Source organism: Diadema setosum, chromosome 9 (assembly GCF_964275005.1).
Source record: "Diadema setosum chromosome 9, eeDiaSeto1, whole genome shotgun sequence".
Classification (NCBI taxonomy): Eukaryota; Metazoa; Echinodermata; class Echinoidea; order Diadematoida; family Diadematidae; genus Diadema; species Diadema setosum.
Genome location: NC_092693.1, coordinates 27,391,189 through 27,418,293, shown reverse-complemented (window position 1 = coordinate 27,418,293; position 27,105 = coordinate 27,391,189). Strand labels below are relative to the sequence as shown.

Here is a 27,105-nt window from a genome sequence, read left to right as displayed (position 1 = left end):
GCAAACAATAAAACAGTTCTTGTTGTCATTTTGCAAAATTGTGCATGAGTTTTGTAATGAAATGCACCCAAAGCCAGTCAAATTAAAATGCTTCTATTCAGAGAGTTACATTGTGATTGGTGAATGGAGGGTTAATCAATGCTGAGTAATAATTTAGTAAACAATGTTTCTTAGTAAAATTCATGAAAAAAACTTAAGTAACAAAGGAGGAATACATCTTTACAAATCATTTTTAATAAGTTGGTTACACTAATGACTTGCCTTTAATATACAGGTACAAATGCAAACTGAATGAAAAAAAGATAATTTCCACTGGCAAGAAATATAAACATGGCATACAGTTTATTTGCACTTATACCATTTAAATCTTTCCATTCTGAAAGATATATGGAGAAAAATATATCTACACATGTATAAAAACTTTTAATTACTGCTATATACATCGCAATATACATTCACACTATTTACATATCTTACACTATATACACATACTTTCATGAGTGTTAGTTCATGAGAAATTGAATACTCATACATGTTTGATTGAGATATTCATCCATTTAGCACCGTCCAATCATTTGACAATTGTAAATAATGTATGATAAAAAGCTATCCACATTTGGCTTGGCTTGTGCCTTACCTATAAAGTTAAACCTATTCTGGTGTTCATTTTTGTACCTTATCTTGAAGCATTACTGCAGGTTCTTAACAAGAACAAATAGGGAGTGAACATGCCACTGATCACATGCAATAAACCCCAACTAGGCCAAGCTATCTAAGGATGATGGTAGAGCTGTTGGGGGGGGGGGGGGGGGGGCTCTCCAGATCTTGGCCATTGACTGCACAATCGCGACGGAAACCTACAGTACGGTGAGTTATTATTATTTTTCTTTTAAATAAATTATGCTACCATATGCATAATGTACACATGAAATCGGACTTTTTGCTATAAATCACTAAATAAAGCTCTAAAAAGGCATATTTTTGTTGTACATATTGTTTATGGTGTTCTTAGCAAATGTAAGCAGGAAAAAAATTGTGCCACCAAAAATAATGTCTGAAGCATTTTATTGTTGTTGTTTGGGATTTTTTTTTTCTCGTTTTTTTTTTTTTTTTCTTTCTTAGTTGTTATTCGTTTGATGAAGCTCTTTGGCAACATTGTTCCAAGCATAAAAAATATGTTAATTGATTTTACAGGCGCGGTGGAGCACCCCAATTTGCATCTCATTATCGCCCCGTTCTATTTGAATTTCCAACGGGCATCCACGGCTGCCCGAAACTGTGTGCATGAAAAAGTCAAATCTTTACCTTCTCCTTGTGCCGCTATGCGTGCCGTTAGTAAACTCAAACTTCCCACACTATCTAAGTTTTTTAAAACCTTCCTTTTGATGAAAAAATTATGAAATTTGCTGCACTAGAACTTGAGATATTAAAGCGTTTTGAAAATCACCTCTTGCAAAACATGCTCTCTGTTTTTTTCCGACTGGATTATGGCCGGGCTCCAATGTGTCCGAAATTGGCAACAGAAGTTCATCAGGCCTCAATCCATATATGGTGAAAGTTTTCGCTTGGTTCCACCTGTACTTTTTGAGAAATCAACTTGTTTCTACAGGGTTTGGAATAGAAAATTATAGTCAGCGAAACAATTAAAAATGACGTCATTTCTTTTCCCGTAATATTGGGCATGCGTGGTACGTGAGATTCAGGATTTCGTGCTCATTGTTGGTTTGCATGTGACGCAGTCAACTTTGCTGAGTGTCGCACGGCGGTGACTGCTGAGCTGCTGCCGCGCACGCTACATGCAGCAATGCGTTGTGTGTGCTGTGACATGCAACGCTACAGTGACGCGATTATATATACATGGGACCGACCTGTACGCTTTGCGTTCGTGTCATTTTTGACATTACCTTCTGTTTTTTCCGACACAACCATGGCCGGGACTATTACGGTATGAAATTTAAAATGCAAGCAGATAAATAAATTTCGGTGTACTTTGTTCGAAAGGCGCTTTGGTTCCGCAATCACACTGCGTGAATTTTAGGATGATTTTCGAGGAATATTTTTGGTAATTTTGCTCGCCAGGTTTTCGCTAAAATTTCACATTTTATCATTGTCAAATCCTTTGATATGTTATATGTGCATATTCGGACATGTTTTCAAATTCAAACTAACTCAATTTTAATCCGAAAATAGGTTTCCTTAAATAGTTATTAGCTTGAGAAGTTGTTTACTTTTTCTCAACTACGCAAGTACATGTTGTTTACTTTATGCAAATGAGGCTCGGCTGCCGATGGATTTCTGCGAGATAATTGGGGTGCTCCACCGCGCCTGTTTAATCAATAAAAGCAAAAATAATCATGCTTGTTTGAAATTTGACAAAAAGTGCACTTTGCATTGAAACTATTTATGAATTCACGTTTTTGAGCAATTTTTTTATTTGACATGCATGTACGCAGTTACGAACAACTTGGAAACTGTGCAAAGGGCGTCATAAATTTGGTCTCAAAAGATGCGGGAGACTCAAAAGAAAAAGGTCATGAAACATCATGGCGATTGCTTTTTCTGAAGGCAACATATCGCATGTAATGTTGAGAGGGAGCCTCCTAGGTTCCCCTCCCCTGGCCTATTTCAGGTTAAGAAACTATAAATAAATCTCCTTAAGAAATTACAAGTCATAAACGAAAGAACTGTAATTTCCCCTCCCCGTCCAACAATGCATGATTCACGAAACAAACCTTTTCTATTTTCACCAGTCAATTGTATCCTTATGCACATGATAGCCCACCACAAATCATCCAGCATCATGATTCAATTTACTCCTAATACAATAACCCAACTATGCTGTAAACTTGATAAGAAATATGGAGGATTTGCATGTAGTAATAGTTTCTAGAAACCATTTACGGTAAGGTATCTACGAAGGGGGAAATATATTGAATTTAAAAGCAGATATGTCTAAAGCAAACTCTGAAAGATGAAGTCAGGAAACATGGCCTCACATCCACGCAATTATCAACCTTCAGAAATCTCCTTGTCTGCACAGGTAACTCCATCATTACATTTATTGCAGAGAATCAAGTCTTAAGCATACTTCTGTATAAGCTGTTATTTTCACGAGGGTTTAATTTTCGTGAATTTCACTAAAATCTCAGTTGGATCACGAATTTAACAACACGAAAATGTCTCTATGCGCTAGGGTAATAGCGCATTTTCGTTAGCATCAGCGTCAGTTCACGAAAACAACATCTCTTGAAAATGTCTAGTAGATGATCTCCTCATTTGCGAAAATATCTGTATGCGAAAATAACAGCATATGCAGTAATTCATCTATATCTAATTTTTAAAAATCTTTTTTCTTTCTTTCTCTTTTTTTTTTTTTACAAAAGGATATACATATAAATTGATCATTGCATTACCACTCAGTATGAAGTTTCCTGATTTGTTTCTACATCCCATCAAATAAAGAATAAATACAAATACAAAAAAAAAACAAAAAACTAGAACTATCACTCATTGTGATTAATATACCCCCACCCACAACTGAGGGAATTAACTCAACCAGGATTATTTCTTTTTTTAATAGAAAAAAATGTCACCATGGCAATGCACTTTTTAACAGTGAATAAATGTATTGCACTGTTAGTCAAATGTCCCACATCTCAAAATATGCTGTTACTGTGGAAACGCATTGATCAACAAAAACAAAAGGTTAAGTTTGCACATCTGCGTACCATAGTGGTCAGGTGTGCCAAATTTCAAGCTAAATGCTCAAAGACTGAAGGAGCTAGCTGAATCCACACTATCTTTATGTGCTTTTTGGTGAAAAAAAAATGCTGTTACCATGACAACACATTGTTCAACACTAATGACAGATTAAAATTGCACATCTATATGCCATAGTGGTCACATGTGCCAAATTTCAAGCCAAATGCTCAAAGACTGAGGGAGTTAAACTGAATTCACAATATCTTTGCATGATTTTCATTCAAAATATGCTGTTACCATGGCAACACATTAATCAACAATGACGACAGATTATGTATGCACATCTACGTACTATAGTGGTCACATGTGCCAAATTTCAAGCTAAATGCTCAAAGACTGAGGTAGTTACCTGAATCCACATTTTTGTATGCATTTTAGTGAAAAGATGGTGTAACCATGGCAATGCATTGTTCACCACTGACGAAAGATCATGTTTGCACATCTATATGTTATGGTGGTCACATGTGCCAAATTTTTTTAAATTTGCCGTTGCCATGGCAACTCATTATGCAATACTAACGAAAAAGGTGTCTTGCACATCTTCCTTTGATATCGGTCACACATGCTAAATTTGGGGTTACTTGCTCAAAAAATGAAAGAGCAGTTCGATCCCAAGTTTTTATGAAAATATGCCGTTGCCATGGCAACGCATTATGCCATACTAACGAAAAAGGTGTCTTGCACATCTACCGTTGATAGCGGTCACACATGCCAAATTTGGGGTCAATTACTCAAAAAAAGAGAGAGGAGTTCGATCCACAAGATTTTGCAACGGACCGACCGCCCGACCTACCAGCCACCCGACCTCCAGAGTGATTCTATACCCTCCCTACATACTATGTGTGGGTGGGGGTATAAAAAGAGAAGACAGATTATTGACCCAAATATGTATCATCATCCATTCGTATTATGTTGAAGGTGCATGGTCCGGGTGTTTTAGTCAAATGTGTATGCAGGCGCACAGCACAAGTTTCCAATAGAGACCTATGCTATCGACTCCTCCTTGGGGCTTACGCTGTGGCCCCAAAGAGGGAGGAGAGAGAGGAGTTCGATCCACAAGATTTTGCAACGGACCGACCGCCCGACCTACCAGCCACCCGACCTCCAGAGTGATTCTATACCCTCCCTACATACTATGTGTGGGTGGGGGTATAAAAAGAGAAGACAGATTATTGACCCAAATATGTATCATCATCCATTCGTATTATGTTGAAGGTGCATGGTCCGGGTGTTTTAGTCAAATGTGTATGCGGGCGCACAGCACAAGTTTCCAATAGAGACCTATGCTATCGACTCCTCTTTGGGGCTTACGTTGTGGCCCACTTCCCCCCCCCCCCCCCCCCCCCCCCCCGAGTCCGAAGAAATCGGATTCACTGTAGTCAGTGGTCTGATCACAGTTCGGCTCATGCAGGCTTTCAAGCAGGATAATGTATAAAAGTAGGAATAAAGTAGGAACAAAATCTCTAAAAAAGTAGGAAAAAGTAGGACATGAAAGGGAAAAAGTAGGGCATTAAAGAAAAAAAAGTAGGAATAAATCAGGACATGTGCAGGCTTTTTGGAGTAGTTTTCGTCGATACTCACCAGAACTCTTGATGTTACATGTAAATCTTAATTTGTACTCACAACCCTGCTGCCTCAGCCTCACTTTTGCTCCTGGGAGAGCCTGAAAAATACAACAAAGGCAGACGTTCATTAGAACAATGTCAGGAAACAAGCACAAATGCATGTTCAACTGTACAGTCAATATGAATCTTGATCACTTATTACAATACTTATATAGAAAAGACATAATTTTGTGATTGACATGAACACCTACCATATATGTGATCCTGCATCGCAACACCAACAAAAAGTTGCCAAACATGGATTTTTCATTAAGAGCAGATTCTGAAAGAGCAAACTTAAATATGAAAAATTATGTATAACTCGATTCAAATGGACTCTCCAAACCTATCCTTATATTGGAGTGAAAGCACACACTCCAGAAAATGTGAACTGAGAAAAGGGGCTCCAGAATGTTAACCACTGGAGCTACAACAATGAAGAGATTATCAGATTAAGCTGCGCATGCTTTATTAACACATTCTGTAGGTGATCAATGCCAACTTTCAAAGCAGAAGCATCGTCCTTTCTAAAGTTATTAGAGTTGAAAGTTAAAAGTATGGACAGGGTTTTTAATAAATGAAAAGATGACTCTATGAGAAACACCTAATCACACTATTCTACCAAAAAGTGTTCCAGAAAAAAAAAAAAAAAAAAAAAAAAAACCTGCTAAAAAACACAATTTCCTTTTCGTTTTATGATCCTACACTTTAGTATAATATAGAAGAAGACTTGCTCTTTCAGAAAATATGAAAAACTCAAGATTGGCGGGATTGGCCCATATCATCTATTTTCAGTCCTAATACAAAATCAGTGCATGCAACCTTTTGTTGGTTTTGTGATGGATGGTCACATATCATCCCACAAAATATGACATAAACATTCCATGATGTGTAAGTTATACACCTATGCCAAAGGTATGTTATACACTTCCATAATTAAAAGATGGCATCTTTTATCTACATTCATTTGAATGTTTTGAAGTTGTGAAGATATGTTTCATTCCAAAATGTAAAAAAGATTGGAAATAAGGATATTTGACAAAAGCAACTTAAAAAACATGACACTTTTATCTACTTTCATATGAAGTTATTCAAGTGATGCTTACAACAACTTAGTATGCTTTCAGGTTCCAGCTGAATGACCATGAGATAAGCAATATACTTACTTTCCAAAAGACTTTCAATTTCAAATACATGTAAGCACTTAACATGTGTTCAAACATTTCAAAATAACAGGATAATTTAAACTACTTATATGTAGTGCTCAGTATCAGTCTCTGAGAGCATGTGTTATCATATTACATTTCTAGCAAGACATGCATGAAGAATGGGTTGTCTCATGACAGTGAGGCCTTACGAAGTGAAATTATATCTTTCCAAGAGACTTTCAATTTCAAATACATGTAAGCACTTAACATGTGTTCAAACATTTCAAAATAACAGGATAATTTAAACTACTTATATGTAGTGCTCAGTATCAGTCTCTGAGAGCATGTGTTATCATATTACATTTCTAGCAAGACATGCATGAAGAATGGGTTGTCTCATGACAGTGAGGCCTTACGAAGTGAAATTATATCTTTCCAAGAGACTTTCAATTTCAAATACATGTAAGCACTTAACATGTGTTCAAACATTTCAAAATAACAGGATAATTTAAACTAGTTATATGTAGCGCTCAGTATTAGTCTCTGAGAGCATGTGTTATCATATTACATTTCTAGCAAGACATGCATGAAAAATGGGTTGTCTCATGACAGTGAGGCCTTACGAAGTGAAATTATATCTACCAATGAATTGACATCTTTATTTTGCAAATCCTGACCCACTACAAATCTACACACTCAGATACTGTGAGTTTATGGCACAGTGTCCACAACTGAATTTCCAGTGATATAGATTATCTTCATAATCATATGATATAGATGGAAACACAAGGCAAGCTCAATTTGAAACACTTAAACCACTAGAACACAAAACAGCCACAGAGAGAGAAAAAAAAGTAAATACTTTACATTTCAGCATTAGAGGAATATAGTATTCTTGCATGTAGAGTAACATAAGACTGTAATATAACCAAATGACTCCACTTTACAAGATGTGAGGAGCATACATGTACATCTGCTTTTTGTTTCTCACTCACTGTTGTCTTACCGACTTTATAGGTAGCAAAAAATGACTCTATTTTTTGATAATTTTCTGTAGGTAACAAATAAATAAGTTTTCATTTCTTTGGTGTTCTGTTGATGCTAGATTCCATCAATATTCTTGAATCAACTTACATTTGTTAATTTAGAAAGAGTTGTAGAAAATAATCTCTGTACTTTCCAATGACTTACTACTGTTTGCAATATTTGCCACATTTACTGGACATAGTTAATAGTTCTTTACATTCAACTTTTTTTCAGCCCATCATGACCCTTTTTGTTGAATACACATACAGCTATTTGACCTTTTCAAGAAGATTCTCCATTTTGCAATTATTCCAGCCACTTTTAAGTTCATTCAATATTCTTGAAATCAAACTTCTTCATATCTTTTGAGAATATTACATCCTTCCGCCTTTGAAATTTTACATGGTTGAGACTCTGCTTTTCATTCTCCAGATATTTTGCTGGCTCAGTATTTCAGCATGTTAATCTTATAAACTACTCTTTGCAAGATCTGGAGAATAAATAAACAGTGACTGTTATTATCATTTTAGTCCTTGCTAGCTTCTCTGATTTCTCTGGTTGTTTGAGTACAAATACACTCTAGGAGATCTGTATATTTACCATGCAGTTCCCATTCCCCCCCCCCCTTAAATACAGTGTATTTGTGCCCTTTCAATTTTGATACTCTCCATTGTTCTGTTGGTTTTCACCTTCAACTTAAAGTTTTGTATGTTGACACAATTGGCATACACATCCATCCATTCACTTTTTTTCTTCTTTAAAGGACAAGTTCACCTTCATTAACATAAGGATTGAGAGAATGTAGCAACATTAGTAGAACACATCATTGAAAGTTTGAGGAAAATTGGACAATCCGTTCAAAAGTTATGAATGTTTGAAGTTTTCATGCAGTCACCGCTGGATGAGAAGACTACTGCAGTGTATGATGTCACATGTGTACAACAATATAAGGAAAATATAAAGAGAATTTCACAAAATTTCATTTTTTGAAAAAAAGTACTCATTCCCTTGACTTGTTACTGACATATGTTATGGGTAATATTATTCCCATTGCATTTAGAAAGAGGCAAGTCAAGTGCTCTTTTATTATGTGAAAATAAGTGAAAATATGTTGAATTTTCTTTATATTTTCTTTATACTGTTGTACTCATATGACATCACGAGCCTTAGTAGTTTCCTCATCCAGCGGTTCCAACACAAAAATTTTAAATTGTCCAATTTTCCTCAAACTTTCACTGATGTGTTCTACTAACATTGCAGCATTCTCTCAATCCTTATGTTTATGAAGGTGAACTTGTCCTTTAAGAAGTTTCCCTGTCTCACATTTTACCAAGACTCTTTCAGATGGTTCAATATTTTTGATATGTCACTTCAAATGACTCATCACACTTTGACCACTTTCATTACGAGATTTCTGTTCTACCATTTTCTCATATCTTGTTCAAACTAGCTGGGTAATAAAAAGATGTTCAGCCTTAACTAAAATTTGCAAGATCTGTGGAATAAAAAGACATCATGGCTTCTAATTTTACTGCAACTTGTTTCCTCCAAACTTAACTGTTCTTGGCGGTTCAACTTAAAACATCCACACACTTGCTCTTATTTGTGGAATATGCATTCATTATCTTTCCTAAATGTTAGGGTTTTTCTCAGGTAATGCTTTAGATAGCTTTTCTCTCTACATATTCCTGATAGTTTGTAAGTGTCGTCAGGAAGTGAACTTCAACGTCTCATGGTTTAAACTTCCATCAATCTTTAAACGTTACTGAAATATTATTTTTGTGTTTGTTTTCTGTGAAGTTCTTCCATTTCCTACTTTCTTTTAAGTTCTTCGAGGTAATGTATGTCTTACCTATGATGCAATTCAACCTCTTAAACAATACTTGTAAGATGAATACATTACAAGCCATCAACTTTTAAGATTGTCCATAAAGAGGTTTCTGCTCTATTAGTCTTTATCTTTCACGATGGCTAAGTAATTACTGTTGTTCTCACTCCTTGTTAACAATTTGTGGGATCTGTTAATTAAACATTTCTTCTTGTTCATCTGATTTTTCAGCAACTAACTTTCCTCAGCTGTTTACCTTCAGATGAATTAAGGTTTCTAGTAGTCATATCTACATGTACCATGATTCCAAATAGATATCACAAGTCATATGCCTCATGTTAAAGGTCCAGTTTACCTTTGGGAGCAGTGCTTTTGATTTAGCCTCAGTAATATGCAAGTTTCATGCAAATGGGTCCCTACTAATCCATGCTTTCTTGGGAATAACTCATCCTCACATCAACCAGATCGAGTTTCTGTGGTGAAAAACTTACTTTTATATTAAGTTTTTCATATTGTAATAATTGTTAATTATTATCAAAACATATATTACTGAAGGATTTCAGACAAATGGGATCTGAAGGTGTCATTTCTTGTTTTGACATGACCTTTACGATTTACGTAGTAAACCATATTTTAGCAAAGGAAATTTCTGTTTTCTGAGGATTTGCATGCCAGCACATGCATTAGACATGATATGCTTGAACTCTACATTCATTTAAACTGGCTGTAGGCAGCATTTTTCCCTCAGTTGTATTTTTTGAAAGTCACATGTCAAATTCTACTTTTAAGTATATGGCAAGCTTACCTGGTAATTTTGAGCGATGATGAGAGCTGGTTGAGCACTGCTCTAAGTCCTAGGCTGCAATATCAGTGGGATCAATCACATCTGCACAGGAGCAAAAGCTGAGGCTGGCAGCAGTCTTGTGGTTGATTGGTCTGTGTTATCCCTCTTTCATACTGAAGAGGCTCTCCCCACCAGTAAGAATCTGCAACTAGAGTCTACTTATCATTTCTGAATATAAAATATTCAAGTACCGGGTAGCCTTGCACATTTTTTTTTTTTTTTTTTTTTTGCGGAATTTTTCACCAAAAAAGTAGGAAAAAGTAGGATTTTGAGCAAAAAAGTAGGAAAAGTAGGGACAGCAGTAAAAAAGTAGGAAAAAGTAGGAAAAGTAGGGCCACTTGAAAGCCTGGCTCATGATTCAGTTGAGGGGGATGACAACTTTAGCAAACTTCTTTTGTGATGTCATAATAAGAAGCACATTATGCACGCACCCTGGCATTACTACAGACTGCGCGATGCGCAGAAGAGACAACGAAGGCAACGTTACTTAGCAACACCTACGCACTTTACTCTTGATGACAGCTCAACTTCGGTAATCTTCGTATCAGTGCTAACGGTGATCGGCAGTATCATCAACAGCACCCTCTACACTACCGGGACTATGCACCTTTAACATTTCAATTTAATGAAAAAAAAAAAACTTATTCAAAATGAGCTAATAAGTACCAAATAAAAACAAAATAATCTACACAGATTTATATTACAAGACAATTTTAATGAAAAACATGAGGCAAGACTTTTCTTTTTTGCAAAGTACTTGCAAAAATTGATGGAAGATTGCTAAGACTTGAATTACAACTAGAAATATCACTGAAGGTGAAGATTTGATCAAGCCCCAAGGGGGCCACCCATGGATCTGCCAGGAACAAACATGAGACAACAGTCACCACATAGTTACTCAAAGAACTAGGCTTCTAGTTCTTGAGAAGATCTTTAAATGATCCATTGTCTGTTTCTGTTTGCATTTTGCGGGGGGGGGGGGGGGGGGGGGGGTGGTAGTAGTACGCAAATTTGAAGAGATTAAAGTCCTATACCCTTGGGATGCTTCCAGCCAAGTTTGGTGAACATCTGCCTTGATTTTAAAGAGTAAGCTGAAAGTGTAAAAAGTTTACCTACACAATGTACGACCGACACTGGACGATGACCGATCACAACAGCTAATAAGCCTAAGGCTCAGAGGAGCTAAAAATGCAGTTGTCTTGCATGACTACATAATGAAGTGATCATATGTGTCAAATTCCAATTAAAACCCTCAAAAACTGAGAGTATATTTCTTTATGATTTTTATAAAGATGCTGAGGCCATGGAAAAACATTTTTTGACAATCACTATAGGTGTCTTACACAACTACACACTTCATTGATCATATGCATTCTGGTATGATTTTCATGACAGTCTATTTACCATGGTGGCAACACATTACTCTATAATGACCAAAAAAGGTGTCTTGCTCACATACAAATGTACTTGTATTAGTGGCCACATGTACAAATTTTAGACTAACTGCTCAAAAACTGTGGGAGCGATTTGATCAACAAGATTTTGCAACAGACAGAACAACAATCTGACTTGCCATCTAAGCTCACAGTAACTCCTACACACTATGTTTGGGGAAGGGGTAGAATCAAAGGAAGAGGGTACTGCTTGCGGCATATTTATAGCTCATTTTGAATCTTTCCTTGATCTCAGAACTCTGCCACCTACAACAGTAGACTTCTGGGTCACCAACTGATTACAGCTCAAGGTACTGTCGAGTCTTTTGACTGCTTTCAGCTTCATGGCCCCCTTGGCAAGTGCCTTGGCCCCTCTCCTTACCGGACTCGTCACAACTGGCTGAGAGTCCTCATCATCGTCCTTCCACTCATAGACATCAATACCTTCATCAACTTTCTCTGGACTGGCCAAGGCTGCTTTGCTGATTGGGGTCCACTTACTGCCACTCTTGCTCTCAAATTTGACAGGGCTGTTAAGGACAGGTTTGGCCTCCAGAGGCCGAATAGCCTCTGTCCAGTTGCCTGTTGTGTTGCCCGTGGTGTAGTCAGCTAGCGTCTTAGTGGGAGTGGCTTTACTCTTGGTGTCCACAAACCAGTTGATGACACCAAGATTACTCGTCTTGCTGCTGTCACTACTTTTCAAGGGACTGTCTGCAGATTTGGGTAATGTGTCACTGGCATCTGGACTGTAATTGAGCTTTGTTGGACTGAAGGGTTTCTCTCTCTTGAAAGGGCTTGTGTGCATGATGACGGATCCCCCATTGCCTTCACTGCTGCTACTGCTCTGACTGGAGGGCACCTTCTCCTTCTCGGAGCTCATGTGCAAGTCTGCATTGACTGGCTTTACATGGTGAAACCAGCTCTTGCTGGCATTGTCCATGTCTTGCTTCACAGAGTGAATAATGCTTGAATGTGTGGCCAACTGCTCCACTGCCCCAAGGGGAGAGTTTCTTTTGTGCTCTCTGTCACTAGAAGGTGGTGTGTAGTGTGACACCTCTCTGGCAGGCATGGAGGGATTGTACGATGATGATGATGATGGTGATGATGATGATGGTGAGTATGAACTTTGACCATGGTTTCTACTGTGTTCGGTCCTACCATACAGTGAGGAGGAGGTGCTATAGTCTTCTCTGCTATAAGACGGAGACCTCTCTGTCCTGCCACTCCCATTGTATTCCCTGTCAGACCTGGAGCGTTTCCTGGACGGTGACATCTCCCCATCTTCTGACATCCTCTTTTTCCTTGGTGTTGTGGGTGCTGACCCGGGTCTGGCTGCTTCAATGACTGCTTGGATTCCTTCATCAGATGGTGGCCACACCCTATTCCCTTCGTCGTTCTGAAGGAAGAACATCAGTGTACCATGTGCTGCTCGAATGTTCACTGCAGATCTGGATTATAAATGCAAAGAAAAAAGAAAATGCCATGGAACAGTAAATTGTAGCCTTATATGTAAGTATGCAGGACCAATGTGCATAATGTCTTCTGCTGTCAAATGTCATATCTAATATATAAAATAGGAACTGTTGTGGCTCTGTGCATAAGAACACAGGGTGTCAATCACAGTGTCTTTGGTTTGAGTCCCATGGCTGCAGCTGTTGTGCCCCTTGGCCAGGCACTCTAATCCTCCTTGCCTAGTCCTTAAGAGGGGCATTAATCAAGCTCTTGGTCCTGTGGTTGTCTGCTGACAAGCATCCATTGGTTCCTTAGCAGCCACATAAAACAAATGAACCTAAAAATATGACTTAAGGTGACTAAAACACTTCTGTACTGCCAAGAATTATAAACTGTCAATGTGCTGTTACCATGACGATGTAATTTCCTCTACTCCTGAAATAAACATTTTGCACAAACTCAGCACAACTTGACATTGCTAACAATATCTATAATAATGATAATAACTAGAATTATCACTGAAGGTGATTAATACCCCCACCCCAAGTGTTGCTTTATAGTATGTGATGTCATGAGGGCAATGATGTTAATACCAAGTTTGTGCACTTGTCGAATTGGAAACAGAATAATTTTAGTTTACTATACAATTACAGAGTTGACACTGAGTATAAAACTTACAGCAAATGGAAACATGCTTTCCCCCAGCATCACTACACTTAAAGACCATCATACACACCAAATTTGACCTTCATAGCTTGAATGGTTTATTTTGATACAAAAATGAGTGGTTACCATGGCAACACATTTTCCTTAAACAAACACATTGGTGTCTTGCAAAACTACACTTCTAGATCATGATACATACTACATTTGACTTTAATTGTTTGAATGATGGAAAAGTTATTCGATCTGCAAGGTTTTGGTAAAATTGTGGTTACCATGGCAACGGTTTGTGTGACAAACACAAAAATTATGTGTTCCACATCTATACCTCAGGGCCATAATGCCTACCAAATTTGGTTTCAATTGCTTGAAAACTGTGGAAGAAGTTCACTCCACAGGATTAAAAAAAAATGTGGTTACCATGGCAACGCATTGTCCGATACAAATAGAAAGGACATTTTGCAAAACTACACTTAAAGAGCATCATACACACCAAATTTCACATTCATAGATTAAATGGTTCAATTTGATACAAAAATGGGTGGTTACCATGGCAACACATTTTTCTTACATTAACACATTGGTGTCTTGCATAACTACACCTCTTGATCATCATACATACTAAATTTGACCTTAATTGCTTGAATGATGTGGAAGTTATTCAATCCAAAAGGTTTTGGTAAAATTAGGGTTACCATGGCAACGCTTTGTCCAACAAACACAAAAAATTATGTGTTCCACATCTATGCCTCAAGGCCATAATGCCTACCAAATTTGATTTCAATTGCTTCAAAACTGTGGAAGTTGTTCACTCCACAAGATTTCGAAGAAAACCTGCGTCTATCATGGCAACGCTTTGTCAAGTACAAACACAAAGAGTGTCTTACATAACTACACCTACAGATCATCAAAGATACCAATTTTGAAATTGATTGCTAAAATACTATGGAAGTTATTCAATCCACAAGGTTTTGGTAAAATTATGGTTACTATGGCAATGCATTGTCCAACAAACACAAAAAACATGTCTTGCACATCTATACCTCTATATCACCATTTACCCTAAGTTTCATTTAAATTGCTTCAAAACTGTAGGAGGAGTTCGCGGCGCAAGATTTTGCAACAGACCGACCGCCCACCATCTCGGTGATTCCTAAATACCCCCTTCACACTATGTGTGGCGGGGGTATTATAATAATAATAATAATAATAATAATAATAATAATAATAATAATAATAATAATAATAATAATAACAAGGAAAAGTAGAAATTACACGATGCGTAATATATGTCCCCGCCGGAAGTAGCATTTTGTAGCAAAATGTGCAATATAAGTCAACAATCAAGGTCAAAGGTCAAAGAAGTCAAAGGTCAAAATTCTGTGTAGAAGTTTTGAAGCCCTCACCTAGTGCCATCACATAAAGTAAACGGAATCGAAATCGGGTTAGAAATGGCGAAGGAGTAGCATTTTGTAGCAAAATGTACAATATACGTAGGTCAAAAATCAAGGTCAAAGGTCAAAGAAGTCAAAGGTCAAAATTCTGTGTACAAGTTTTGAAGCCCTCACCTAGTGCCATCACATAAAGCAAACGGAATCGAAATCGGGTTAGAAATAGCGAAAAGGTAGCATTTTGTAGCAAAATGTACAATATAGGTCAAAGGTCAAGGTCAAAGGTCACGACTGAAATTCTGTGTAGAAGTTTCAAAGCTCCCATGTAGTGCTATCATATAAAGCAAACAGAATCAAAATTGGCTCATAAATGACAGAGAAGTAGCAAATTGAACATTTTGATCACACACGGACGCACGGACGCACGGACGGATGCACGGACGGACGCACGGACACACACACGTACGGTTTCATAGTCCCCTGCTCGAACTCGTTCAGCGGGGACAATAATAATAATAATAATAATAATAATAATAATAATAATAATAATAATAATAATAATAATAATAATAATAATAATAATAATAATAATAATAATATTATTAATAATAATAAGAAGAAGAAGAATAAGAAGAAGAACAAGAAGAAGAAGAAGAAGAAGAAGAAGAAGAAGAAGAAGAAGAAGAATAAGAAGAATAAGAATAAGAATAAGAAGAAGAAGAAGAAGAAGAAGACGACGACTTATGCGGCACCAAATCCTCTCTGTAGAGTGCTCAAGGCGCATACACACTATTATTACCCCGGTCACTGGATAGGCCAACATCACTTCCAACCAGAACTGATAGTGCTCACTCTCCACTCCCTGGGAAGCATTCCAGCCAGTTGCCATCTTAGGCATGTACATACTGATCAAATATTATATCATCCTACTGGGTTCCCATTCATACTACTAGGTAAAGAGTAACAATGTGGACATAGTGCCTTGCAGAAGGGCAAGTGTGTCGTGCTTTGTTGGACTCGGGTTCATGAACCTAAACCACGCTCAGGTGATTCATTGACATGCACTCTTATCCACTCGGCCATGACACTTCCACAAATAACCACAGTTTTTTATTGATTTGGGAGCCATAATATCTTGTTACCATGGCAATGCACTTTTTACTACTTATGAAAAGTGGAGCAGATACATCTGCAGGGGTTTTTCCTGATTTGGGGGCCAAAATGCATTGTTACCTTGGTGACATGCTTTCCTTACTCATAAAACTTTGTCCTGCACAAGTGTGCATCAAGTTATAATGTGTGCCAAGTTTTGTGCTGTCATCGTGGCAAAGAACTTTCTGTTACTCTTGCAAAATGTGTCTTGCACAACTTTACACTGAACTTAACATGTGTGTCAAATGTTTTTGAATTGCTTGAACATTGAAGATATTTCAATCTGTAACATTTGAAACAGAACAACCAACTGCCTGACCACCTGCCGTCCACAAGCTGATTCTGATATACATGTACCCCCTTCAAACTTTGTTAGGCAGGGATAATATGAATTCAATATTAAATCAATACATGTTCAAACAGTAAGAATATAATAGTAAACCTCACAGAAAATCCATTTGCATGTTTAATCATCCTCATGCCAGTTCATGAAACTGATATGCCTACCATATGGAACATGCACTACTACAATTTAGGTCCCTTTCTGCAAAAACATGTATTGCCATGGCATGCAAAGTGAGAAGTATCACTCACTCAGGCATGCTGTGCTGGCCTCCACTGCGGTAGTCATGTTCATACGCTGGGATCACCTCTTGTCTCCTCTTGAATCTGTAGTAGTGCAATAAAGAATACAAAATCTTACTGCAAAAATCATTCCTCTTCTCTTATCCCAACAAACAAATGTTCCTAGTAAACGTCAAATGACTAAGTTTGCCACTGGACATTTTGAAAAAAAATAAAAAATAAAAATGAAATACTATGAATTTGAATAAAATCCATCAAGGCACATGGTCAGTACTGCACATGCAAATGTGACATTTTGGCAGCAGCAGAATACTGCTGCATGCAAAGTATCCTCCAGTACATGTGCACGTACCAGGGGATACAATAACAAATACAAAGTATCAGATGCAAAAGAAATCTTATTACCAAGTACCAAACAGCATTATTACTACTTACTTCTTTGCAAAGCTTGTCTAGTGGATTATTATCCTCGCAAAAGTGAAGATTATCTGGCATATCTGAAGATAACCCAGATTGGCTTTATCCCAAGACATCCATCCTGTGTTGTCTGATGTCCCTACTTCATTCTCTGTGTCTGTCTCTCTCTCTCTGTCTTTTTCTCTCCATGCCCAATCTTTTTTTCACATATTTTCAAAGATCTCAGATTGGTGAGAATTTCAGTGCAAGAATGCATTCAATATTGACCAATGTTCTCAAATTACCATAAAATGGTGAGACAGCAAGGCTGTTCACAGGACAGTCCGACAGTAACAAGACTTACTTGCTGCTCTCCATCATCTTGAGAGCATTGATGGGTGGATCTCTCCAATCTGGTATGAAGACGATGAAAGAAAGAGGATCTGTCGTTCTCTCCAGCAGTTTCTACAGGGAGCAGAGAACAAGCATGTGTCATGCACACAACACAGTATGAGCCCTTGCAGACAGAATAAATACTGTGAAGGGAACATGAAAGAATGGCACTGAACTAACATATCTCCTCATCAGGACTCTGGATTCCAATTTGATGTCATGACTCTGCACTTCTATGGCAGGAGGTTTCATATCTAACTTAAAAACTGAAAATATATGTAATACTGAAAATAGCAACATGTCAACCAGTTTGAAAGAGGTATCTTATGTGATGTGTCAAATATCCCCGCAAGCCTGTGGACAGTACATGGTAACAGTTCTTGGAAGCATTTTGTCTGTTTCTCAGCCAGATATTGTGCTGTAACAAAAAAGGTAACAAAATGAAAATGTGCATTTCCACAATGCAGTTTATCCAAGCACTGTGTTCACAAACAGCAACAATATATCTATACACACAAATGATCTTCCACAACAAACGTGACAATGGACCATATTCACATGACCCACAGTTACTTCCTTACAAATTTTCGGACAATTGTGCTCGCTCTCCTGTCAGATTTTCTATTTGCATGGACTTGAACATCAAAGATCTTTGCCACAAAAGAGGCAATGTGATCACAACACTTTGGTGAAGCTTCTCTATTCAAACCATGGTCTTCAGTTTTTTCATGAGGACATACCTCAAAGTGAGTCACAGTTGCTTCCATCAGCTCCTCACCAAATGGTGGGTTAGCCTCAAACGAGCCACTGAAGGGAAAGAAGTCCAGGATGGGCCTATACATATCCAAAACAAATCATAGAATTAATAGGTACTCTGAGATTTGAAATGACATGGGGCAACACTTTGAGACATTCATAATAATTCATACAAAGATGAGAAAACAAGACATGTACACATGACAATGGCATGCACAAAATAATATCAATTTGAGGGGACTACACGCAGTTGTTTTGATATCTAAACTTGTTGGACTCTTAAGCACATTCTAGCTTTGAACTTAAAGGATATTCTGCACATTTAAAACCACGAAAAAACACTTCTAGACACACACAAAAAAAAATTAGAGATGTCGCTATGGCGACTGGTATGCCTCCGCCATAATGCATGATTCTCCTAATAGGTCTATAGTACATGTGGACAATGTGTGATTACATTTTCACATAATTGGCAAAATAATTAAAATGACAAGGTTGTCAAAAATGTGTTGAATGTTCACCTTCCTTGACATAGGTCTAATTGGATGAATAGGAGAGCATGTATTTGGGAATTTTAGGACTTTAACTTGACTTTGACCCATTCATAAATTTATGCACTGAATAATTTTCAAGGTATGGAGAAAAAGTGCAATTTCTGTATTGAATAGTAAATTTTACCATTTTCATCTGGCCTTTGACCTTAAAATTCATAAGATAATCAATGTCAGGCAGAACATGCATAAATATGTGCACCCAAAAGTTGATAGGCACAACTTCACCCCTAATACACATACATGCCAAGTTTCATTAGGATACCTCAAAAGGTTTTTTAGTTATGCTGTCCACAAAATTCATTACGGACGAACGGACACCGGAAAACATAATGCCTCCGGCACCACTTCGTGGCGGAGGCATAAAAAAACTAGAAATGTCGCTACGGCGACTGGTGTATGCCTCCGCCATAATGCATGGTTCTCCTAATAGGTCTATAGTACAATGTCTTGACAATGTGTGATGACAGTTTCACACAATTGGCAAAATATCAAAATGACAGGTTTGCCACAAATGTGCTGAATGTTCACTTTCCTAGAACTAGGTTCAATTGGATGAATGATTAAAACATCAGAGTGTAGGTATTTGGGGGAACTGATGATTTTTACTTGACTTCTGACCCTTTTATAAGTTTATGCATTGAGTAATTTTCAAGGTATTGAGAAAAAGTATAATTTCAGTATCAAATAGTAAAATAGCATTATCTAAAAATGGCCTTCGACCTTTGACCTCACAGTTCCAAAGAGAATCACTGTTAGGTAGAACATGCATAAATATTTAAGTTTCATGATAATACCTTGAGTTACTTCTGAGATATGTAGGAAGAAGTGCAATTTAGCACTTTCACTTGACCTTTGACCTTTTGACCTTTGACCTTTTGGCAAGAAACTTCCCACAGAATATATATTGGGTTATACATGCATACATCAAGTTAAAAAAAAAATCCTTCAGGCATTGCATAAATATAAGGAAAGTAGTGATATTTTGAGGAGTTGACCTTGACCTTTGACCCCCTGACCTTTGACCCATGACTCCCAACTTCCCTAGATAATCACTGCCCATGAGTACATGCATATATACTAAGTTCCATGAAGATACCTTGAACCATTTGCGAGATATGGAGAAAAACATGAAATTTCAACCTTTTTTTCACAAAATAACCTGTGACCTTTGACCTTTCACCCCGTGACCCTAAAATTCGAAACAAAGTATCATCCCCCCAGGATATACCCTCATACCAAGTTTGATGCAAAACCACCTCACGGTTCTTGAGATATCGACAAAAACAAAACAGGACGGACGTACGGACAGACGGACGGACGGACGTCCGTACGGACGGACGGACGACCCGAAAACATAATGCCTCCGGCCACTTCGTTGGCGGAGGCATAAAAAAAGGAAACAGCAGGTCAGAAGACAGCATAGTGTTGAAGCTGTCGTGCACTGTGTGAGTTAAGCAAAACATTTTATGTCACTAAATTAATGACTGGCAGGTACAAAGAAAGAAAATAATTTGGATTACCCTCTGGAGCCAAAGAAGCTATCTGTATCGGCAAATGCTGAGCAGTACTGCTTGAAGTAACAGTTCAGGGGTGAGGCAAAGCACTCAAAGGTTACTCCAAAGTGGTCATGGAGAGCCTTGAAGACGCCGGTAGTCAGAGCTCCCTGGAGGCCAAAGCCCTCCTGGTCTGATATACCAAACAGGGTCTGGAAGATGGGGCACAGATAAGACAATCATTATTGGATGCTCTCTTTCTCACTGTTTTTTTCCTTTTTCCCCTGTCTTCCTCTACTCATATTACTGCAACCTGATGACATATCATCTCGACTAGATTCAATGCCATGTGCAATAGCATTCTGGCATTCATTGGCTGGCATATTTTAAGAGTAGAATACTTGCCTGCACAAGTGGTCTCTTGTTTAGCTCATATCACTGCTTCTGAAATAAACTACTGATATCAACGAAGGTAATCAATACCCCTGCCTAACATACAGATACTCCTGAAAAATATGTCTTGCACAACTTTAAATCACAATCACATATGCCAAATTTCTTCTGAATCTTTGAAGGCTTCTGTGGCAGTAGAACATTGGGTGGTAGAAGGCTTCATGGTGCACAACATACATGTATTCTTTCTTGGGTATGTATGTCACCCTGAAAAGGGCCTACCTATTCCCAACATTTTGGCAAGCATGTTCTTGCCGTTTTTTTAATCGTTTATAAAACGCAAAGAATTCCACTCTGCACAGCTTTTTCCGGACTTTGGGAATTTAAATATTTAAGTAAAATTCTGTGCCTGTTCAAAAACTGTGACGGAAAATCAAATATTACTTCAAGATCCTGTTCCTTCAGCTCCAATATAGGAAGAAATTAACCCGTTAAGGACGAGTCCTGAGTATACTCGGGCAAGCGTCTATGGGAAATGCATGTTGTAGCAATAATCAAACCGCCGTCAACGGGTTAAATAGCAAGGACCTTCCGCATCACCTCTTTTCAAAAATACGGACAAGAAACTACCCTTTATTTGGTCTACTAGCAGTCACTATGGGTCAAATTTTCAGTTAATTGCTCAAAAACTAGAGTAGTTCTACCCACAAGATTTTGCAACTAACAAACTGACCAACTGACTGACTGACAGATAACTCAGCCACCTGATCTCAGAGTGATTCCTATAATATACCTCCTTACACACTATGTGTGGACAGGGGTATAATTCGTCTAGGATCAATAGCCAGTAGACACTGTGAATGATGTGACACTGTAACAGACACATGATGATGGCATGATACGCCAAGATGTAAAGAATAAAAAAGTTTTCACACATACCTGGTACCTCCGGAGCAAACACCAGACTCGTGGCAAGAAATTGTGTCTTGTTGGGTCATCACGGCAGTAAAACTGGTATAATGCATCCTGCACAGACAGAAGGAAATTGTGAGCTTTCTTAGCCACTGCAAATTTAGAAACTTGACACTGCATACATAACTCTTATCTTACACTCTCATACCTGCCAACATTTTTGAAATGAAAAATCTGACTCTGATTTGCGTGCCCAAGATGTGCGAGTGCCTTTGGCACTCGCTTTTTACGGGTGGGGTCCAGGGGCAACGCCCCTTACGGGGGTTCAGGGGGCAGCGCCCCCTGAAGGTCCTAGGGTTTATGGTAATTTGAACTAGTTTAGCATGCTGAATTTAAGGGTCAATGCCCCTTTAAAGCTCCATGGGGTAAGGTTTGAAATCACTAGATATGGACAATTAACATGGAAGAAAATTGTATGGGTCTCTATTCTCAATTCTAAATAGTGCAACTGATAGATCAGCTATATGAATTTGATAAACATATGCATATATCAACTATCAACATATTTTCTATATATAAGGGCACAAAAGGTAGGTACTAGGGTTGGAACAACTTCAGAGCTGGTGCTTGTCAGAGAATCTCACATGAAAATGTGTTCGTAGGACTATGTTATGTAGAATGTAGACAGCAGACAGAAGATTCACAGAAACTTAAATTTTCAAGCTCATGGGATAAGCCATTCTGTCGGTCTATTTTCACACTATTTTGATATTTCTTTATACATGTGGTAATCAAAATACACTGCGAAAAAATGAAGGGATGCGTTACAACATGTACACGTACAGGTCTAAATAGGAAACACAAAATAACTGGAGCACAGCATAAAGTTGTGCATCTTCCCCATCGTTGCTGCCATCAGCATGATCAGTCGCTAGATTAAATGGACCTGACCTTGCTTCCTTTCTCAGCTATAGAATTTGTGAAGTTTGCTTGGATAACTCACCTACATCATAGTAGTACATGTATGAAGGTCTAGAATCTAGATCTACTGTAGATCTCAGTAAGTAAATTTAGGCCTAGTTTTGGTTCCAGTACAACTAGACCTACCCTGTATATATTATTACATAATATATGTACCGGTACTTGCGCTTGTTGGCGCTTTTCGAGTCTAGAAACATCTTTTTGAAAAGGGGTCCTGATCCTGCATGGTCTGTGGTTGCAATGGGAAGATTATGCTCCAAAATAAATCCTGTGAATAAAAGTTCTGCTTTGCTCACATCTTTTTCCTCCTGTCTAGCTTTAGCCTCTAGACATCTAGTAATATGCACGCAGCAATGCAATACCCATCAAACTTCAAAGCAACAGTCACTAGATACTAAGTAATGCGATCGACGAAACATAAACACATGCATGTGCTTTATGTTCACTTGTTGGCAAAGATCCTACACACTGCAACTGGATCTTTGGTGGTGTTGGTACAAGTGCCTTGAATAAGCTGCTTACTTCAGACCAAGCTAACCATGTATTAACCCATGGAAGATTGCTCACTAGCAACTCATGCGCTTTTCTATGGGAGAAAATCACTGTTCTTCAAAGCCATACACTGAAGTTAGCGATTACTTCTGATCATGCAAACAGGATAATACGATAGTCGATACGCAGTGGGTACTAGTGCTCGCAATATGCATTAGAAGAGTGATCAGTACATCGATTTCCTCATCAAAATGGCACAGTACATACATAATGCACTACATACATAATGCACACTTTATTTTCTCAAAGCAATTGCCAATTTGACAAGGGGAATCATCGTTGCACTGGTCACTCTAATAATGCATATTGCAAGTGGTGAGCACTAGTACCGACGATCATTTTTATTGTGTTCAAATATAAGATCTTGAAATTGGCATGCAGTGCCTGGAAGTTATCGAAAACTTCAGTTTATGGCTTGAAGGCACGGAGGTTCCACCTCCCTGTTTTTTCCCATAGAAAAGCACATGGATCGCACACCGCTAGTGAACAATATTCCATAGGTTAATACACTGTGAGCTGGAGCTGAAGTTAGCATTATATTATAACAAATGCTATTTTTTTTTCCTCTCTTACGACTTGAAAAATCGTACCGACTAAATACGATAAAATCGGACGGGTTGGCAGGCATGCACTCTACAAAAAATTGGACAATGCATGAAGCTATGATGACTTTTATTTGTTGGCATTTATCTTTTCTAACACTGAAATCTTGATATCACTTTAAAAATCAGAATCTAAAAATAGAACCATTGCATCTTTGATGGGTTCAGATAAGCTGCAGTTATGCTGGCAAAACTTCAAGATGTTTAACTTTGCCAAAATTTTGCTGTCAGAAAAGTACATTTATTAGATATGGTTTCTTAATTGTGTGCATGTGTACATATTGGATTGACCATTTAACCCTAACTAGGCCGGGCCATTTTGGTAGATGATAGAACAGGGGGGGGGCCTCCCCCCCCCCCCCCCGACGAAAATTGGCACACACATTGCCTATGACGTAATCTAAAGTACCATGAAGTTAATTTTCAATAGAATTATTGTTTATGCTAAATTATGCTAATTTATGTATATAATTTATGCATAATTTATGCATAATGATGCATGAAATCAGACAATTTGGTATAAATGACTAAATAAAGCTCAAAACAGGCACATTTTTTGTGTAAATATTCTTTTCAGTGTCCTTAGCAAATGTAAGAGAAAAAAATTGTGCAATCAGAAAAAAATTCTGAAGTATTTTATTGTTTTTTTTATTTCTTCTGTATTTCTGTGTTTTTTTGACTTTGTTTTTCATTGTTTTCTCGATGAAATTTGTCCACGACATTGTTTTGAACAAAAAAAAAATATGTTGTTAATTGATATCAATCAATAACACCCCCAAATAATCATGCTTTTATGAAATTTGCCTGAAAACACAGTTTGCATTGAAATTGTCCACGAATTCACGTTTTTAAGCAATTTTTGGTCTGACATGCACATACATATTTATGCGCAACTTCGGAACCGCACGCCTGGGCATCGCAAATTTGGTGTCAAAGATGCGAAAGACTCAAAAGAAAAAAGTCACAAAACATCACGGCGATAGCTTTTTGCTATAGCGATACATCGCGCGAAATGTCGAGGGGGGCCTCGGAGCCCCCCCCCCCCCCCCGTGTAACAGGCACTGAAAGTTGACAAATCCTAGTGTCTCTACAAGTCCAAGGGTTTACTGACCAACTTCATTATATGCTGCGTGTTGATCTTCATCATCTCTCCCTTGTATCTGAGGCACGTCACTGTTCCCTCTTCATGCAAGTCAACTGTTGGGAGTCGAGGTGTAGGCACGGCCATCTGAATGTTGTAGCAACGCATCTTGCGATCCGAAGGCGGTCTTGTGAAGGGTGGTGGCTCTGCGAACAAAAAACAACAAGAATTGCAACTGATTGACAAATTGCCCTACAAGAATATTTTGAAATTAGTTTTTCTTAGGTCCCCCATTAAAAAAGCAGTAAAAAAAATATTATATGTTCAGTTTAGGAGCAAAAGGGCATTAACTATGTACAATGCCTCAAGAGTTTATAACCTTTTGCCCTTTAAGTGACAAAATGCCTGAGAATGTGATACATTTCTTGCCTTCCGGACTTTTAAGACAAAGGTTTTAAAGGGGATGGCTAGTAACTGATGAGTGGGAATCAGTGGGAATGATGGGGGATGATTGTTCCAATCCTTGTGGGATTCATTTAAGAGTGCATTATATATCTACTGTTGTGTGAAAATTATTTGCTTCAGAATGGTCTCATATTCAAGTAATGTGCAGTTTAATGTTTCCAGGTTAGCATGCCTGCACAGTGACAGGGCATTAAACTGCACATTACTTGAATATGAGACTGTTCTGAAGCAAATAATTTTCACACAACAATAGATGTATAATATACTCTTATATCAATCCCACAAGAATTGGAACAATCATCCCCAGCATTCCCACTGATTCCCACTGATCAGTTACTAGCCATCCCCTTTAAGCTGTGTGATATTGGAAAGAGATAGAACAAACTTACATCAAAAACTGATAAGAGTCAGTCACATCAAAGGCATAATTTCCCATTTGGAGATCAAACAAAAACCCAGCATTAGTGCTTTAAAGTAGTTCTAAAATGTGAGTTTGGGATAGAAACAACCACTGTAAATATTTGAATCCGTATAATCAATGTAAGTATTGTTAAATACACAAAATGTGAACAATAGTTATAATAAAAATGTTTCCAGACTAAACCGTCTACAGTTATGGTTTAATGAGAAAAATACTGATATCTACTTATATTTTAGGCTTTATTGCAAAAATGTTATATGGTAGGATGTTTTGTGATACAACAGACCTACATATATGCATGAAATGTGATATCTTGAAATTTTTTTAAAATCACTGTTCCCAAAGGTAACCAGGACCTTTAAAGATAATATAAAGTTTTGGTACCTCAAAAGTTTCCCCGAATTTCCTTGTCTTAGTTTGTGTTTCAGGTTAAAGTACCTTTCATATAACTAACACTGTGAGACTTACTCGCCCCAAAGTGCTCTCATGTCTTAGTAATCATGCAATAATGGTTTCGTACCAGAGCCGCCGCCGTACAGCGGCGAGGTAGTACACGTATTGTAAAAAAGCATTATTGCATGATAACTGCGACCAGCAGCGTGCAGCCCCATACGCATAGCTAACTGCGACCAGCAGCCCCGTACGCATAGCTAAATGGGGCTTCGCATTGTAGCATACAGGATCATGACAGATTTAGTATCGCGGTCGAGAGGACCTTGGGAGAGCTACACTGAATTGACGGCCAGCGCATGCGCACACAAACATCTTATCCGTTCATGGATTTGAAATTTGTGCGCATGTGATGTGTGCGTATGCGCTGGCCGTAGTATTCAGTGTATGTAGCTCTCCCAAGGTCCTCTCGACCGAGTCACATTCAGTCATCAATTCGAACAGAAAGGGACAATTGGCAGAACCAAACGTTGCCCGAAGCCTGTTTTCAATACTTCAACTTAATTGCTAAGTCTTCAAATTGAAGAAATTTTTGGATTTTAAGTTGACATTTACCCGCGATACTAAATTTGTCATGATCCTGAATGCTGCAATGCGAAGCTCCATTACGCTATGCGTATGGGGCTGCTGGTCGCAGTTAATTGCATGATTACTAAGACATGAGCGCACTTTGGGGTGAGTAAGTCTCAGTGTTAGTTATATGAAAGTACTTTAACCTGAAACACAAACTAAGACAAGGAAATTCAGTGAAACTTTTGAGGTACCAAA

General features: G+C 38.0%; 1 protein-coding gene across 1 annotated transcript in view; it reads right to left on the bottom strand.

The window, feature by feature from the left end:
* Positions 1-11,206: 11,206 nt before the first annotated feature.
* Positions 11,207-27,105, bottom strand: part of LOC140233038 (mRNA (2'-O-methyladenosine-N(6)-)-methyltransferase-like) — a 30,307-nt gene continuing 14,408 nt past the window's right edge. Inside the window, exons 9-15 of the mRNA XM_072313146.1 lie at positions 25,032-25,207; positions 21,813-21,899; positions 20,508-20,692; positions 18,418-18,511; positions 17,649-17,749; positions 16,898-16,972; positions 11,207-13,093 (exon numbers count right to left, since the gene is read on the bottom strand). Of these exons, the coding sequence (XP_072169247.1) occupies positions 11,875-13,093; positions 16,898-16,972; positions 17,649-17,749; positions 18,418-18,511; positions 20,508-20,692; positions 21,813-21,899; positions 25,032-25,207 (1,937 nt within the window). The 3' untranslated portion in view covers positions 11,207-11,874. The remainder of the gene's footprint in view (positions 13,094-16,897; positions 16,973-17,648; positions 17,750-18,417; positions 18,512-20,507; positions 20,693-21,812; positions 21,900-25,031; positions 25,208-27,105) is intronic.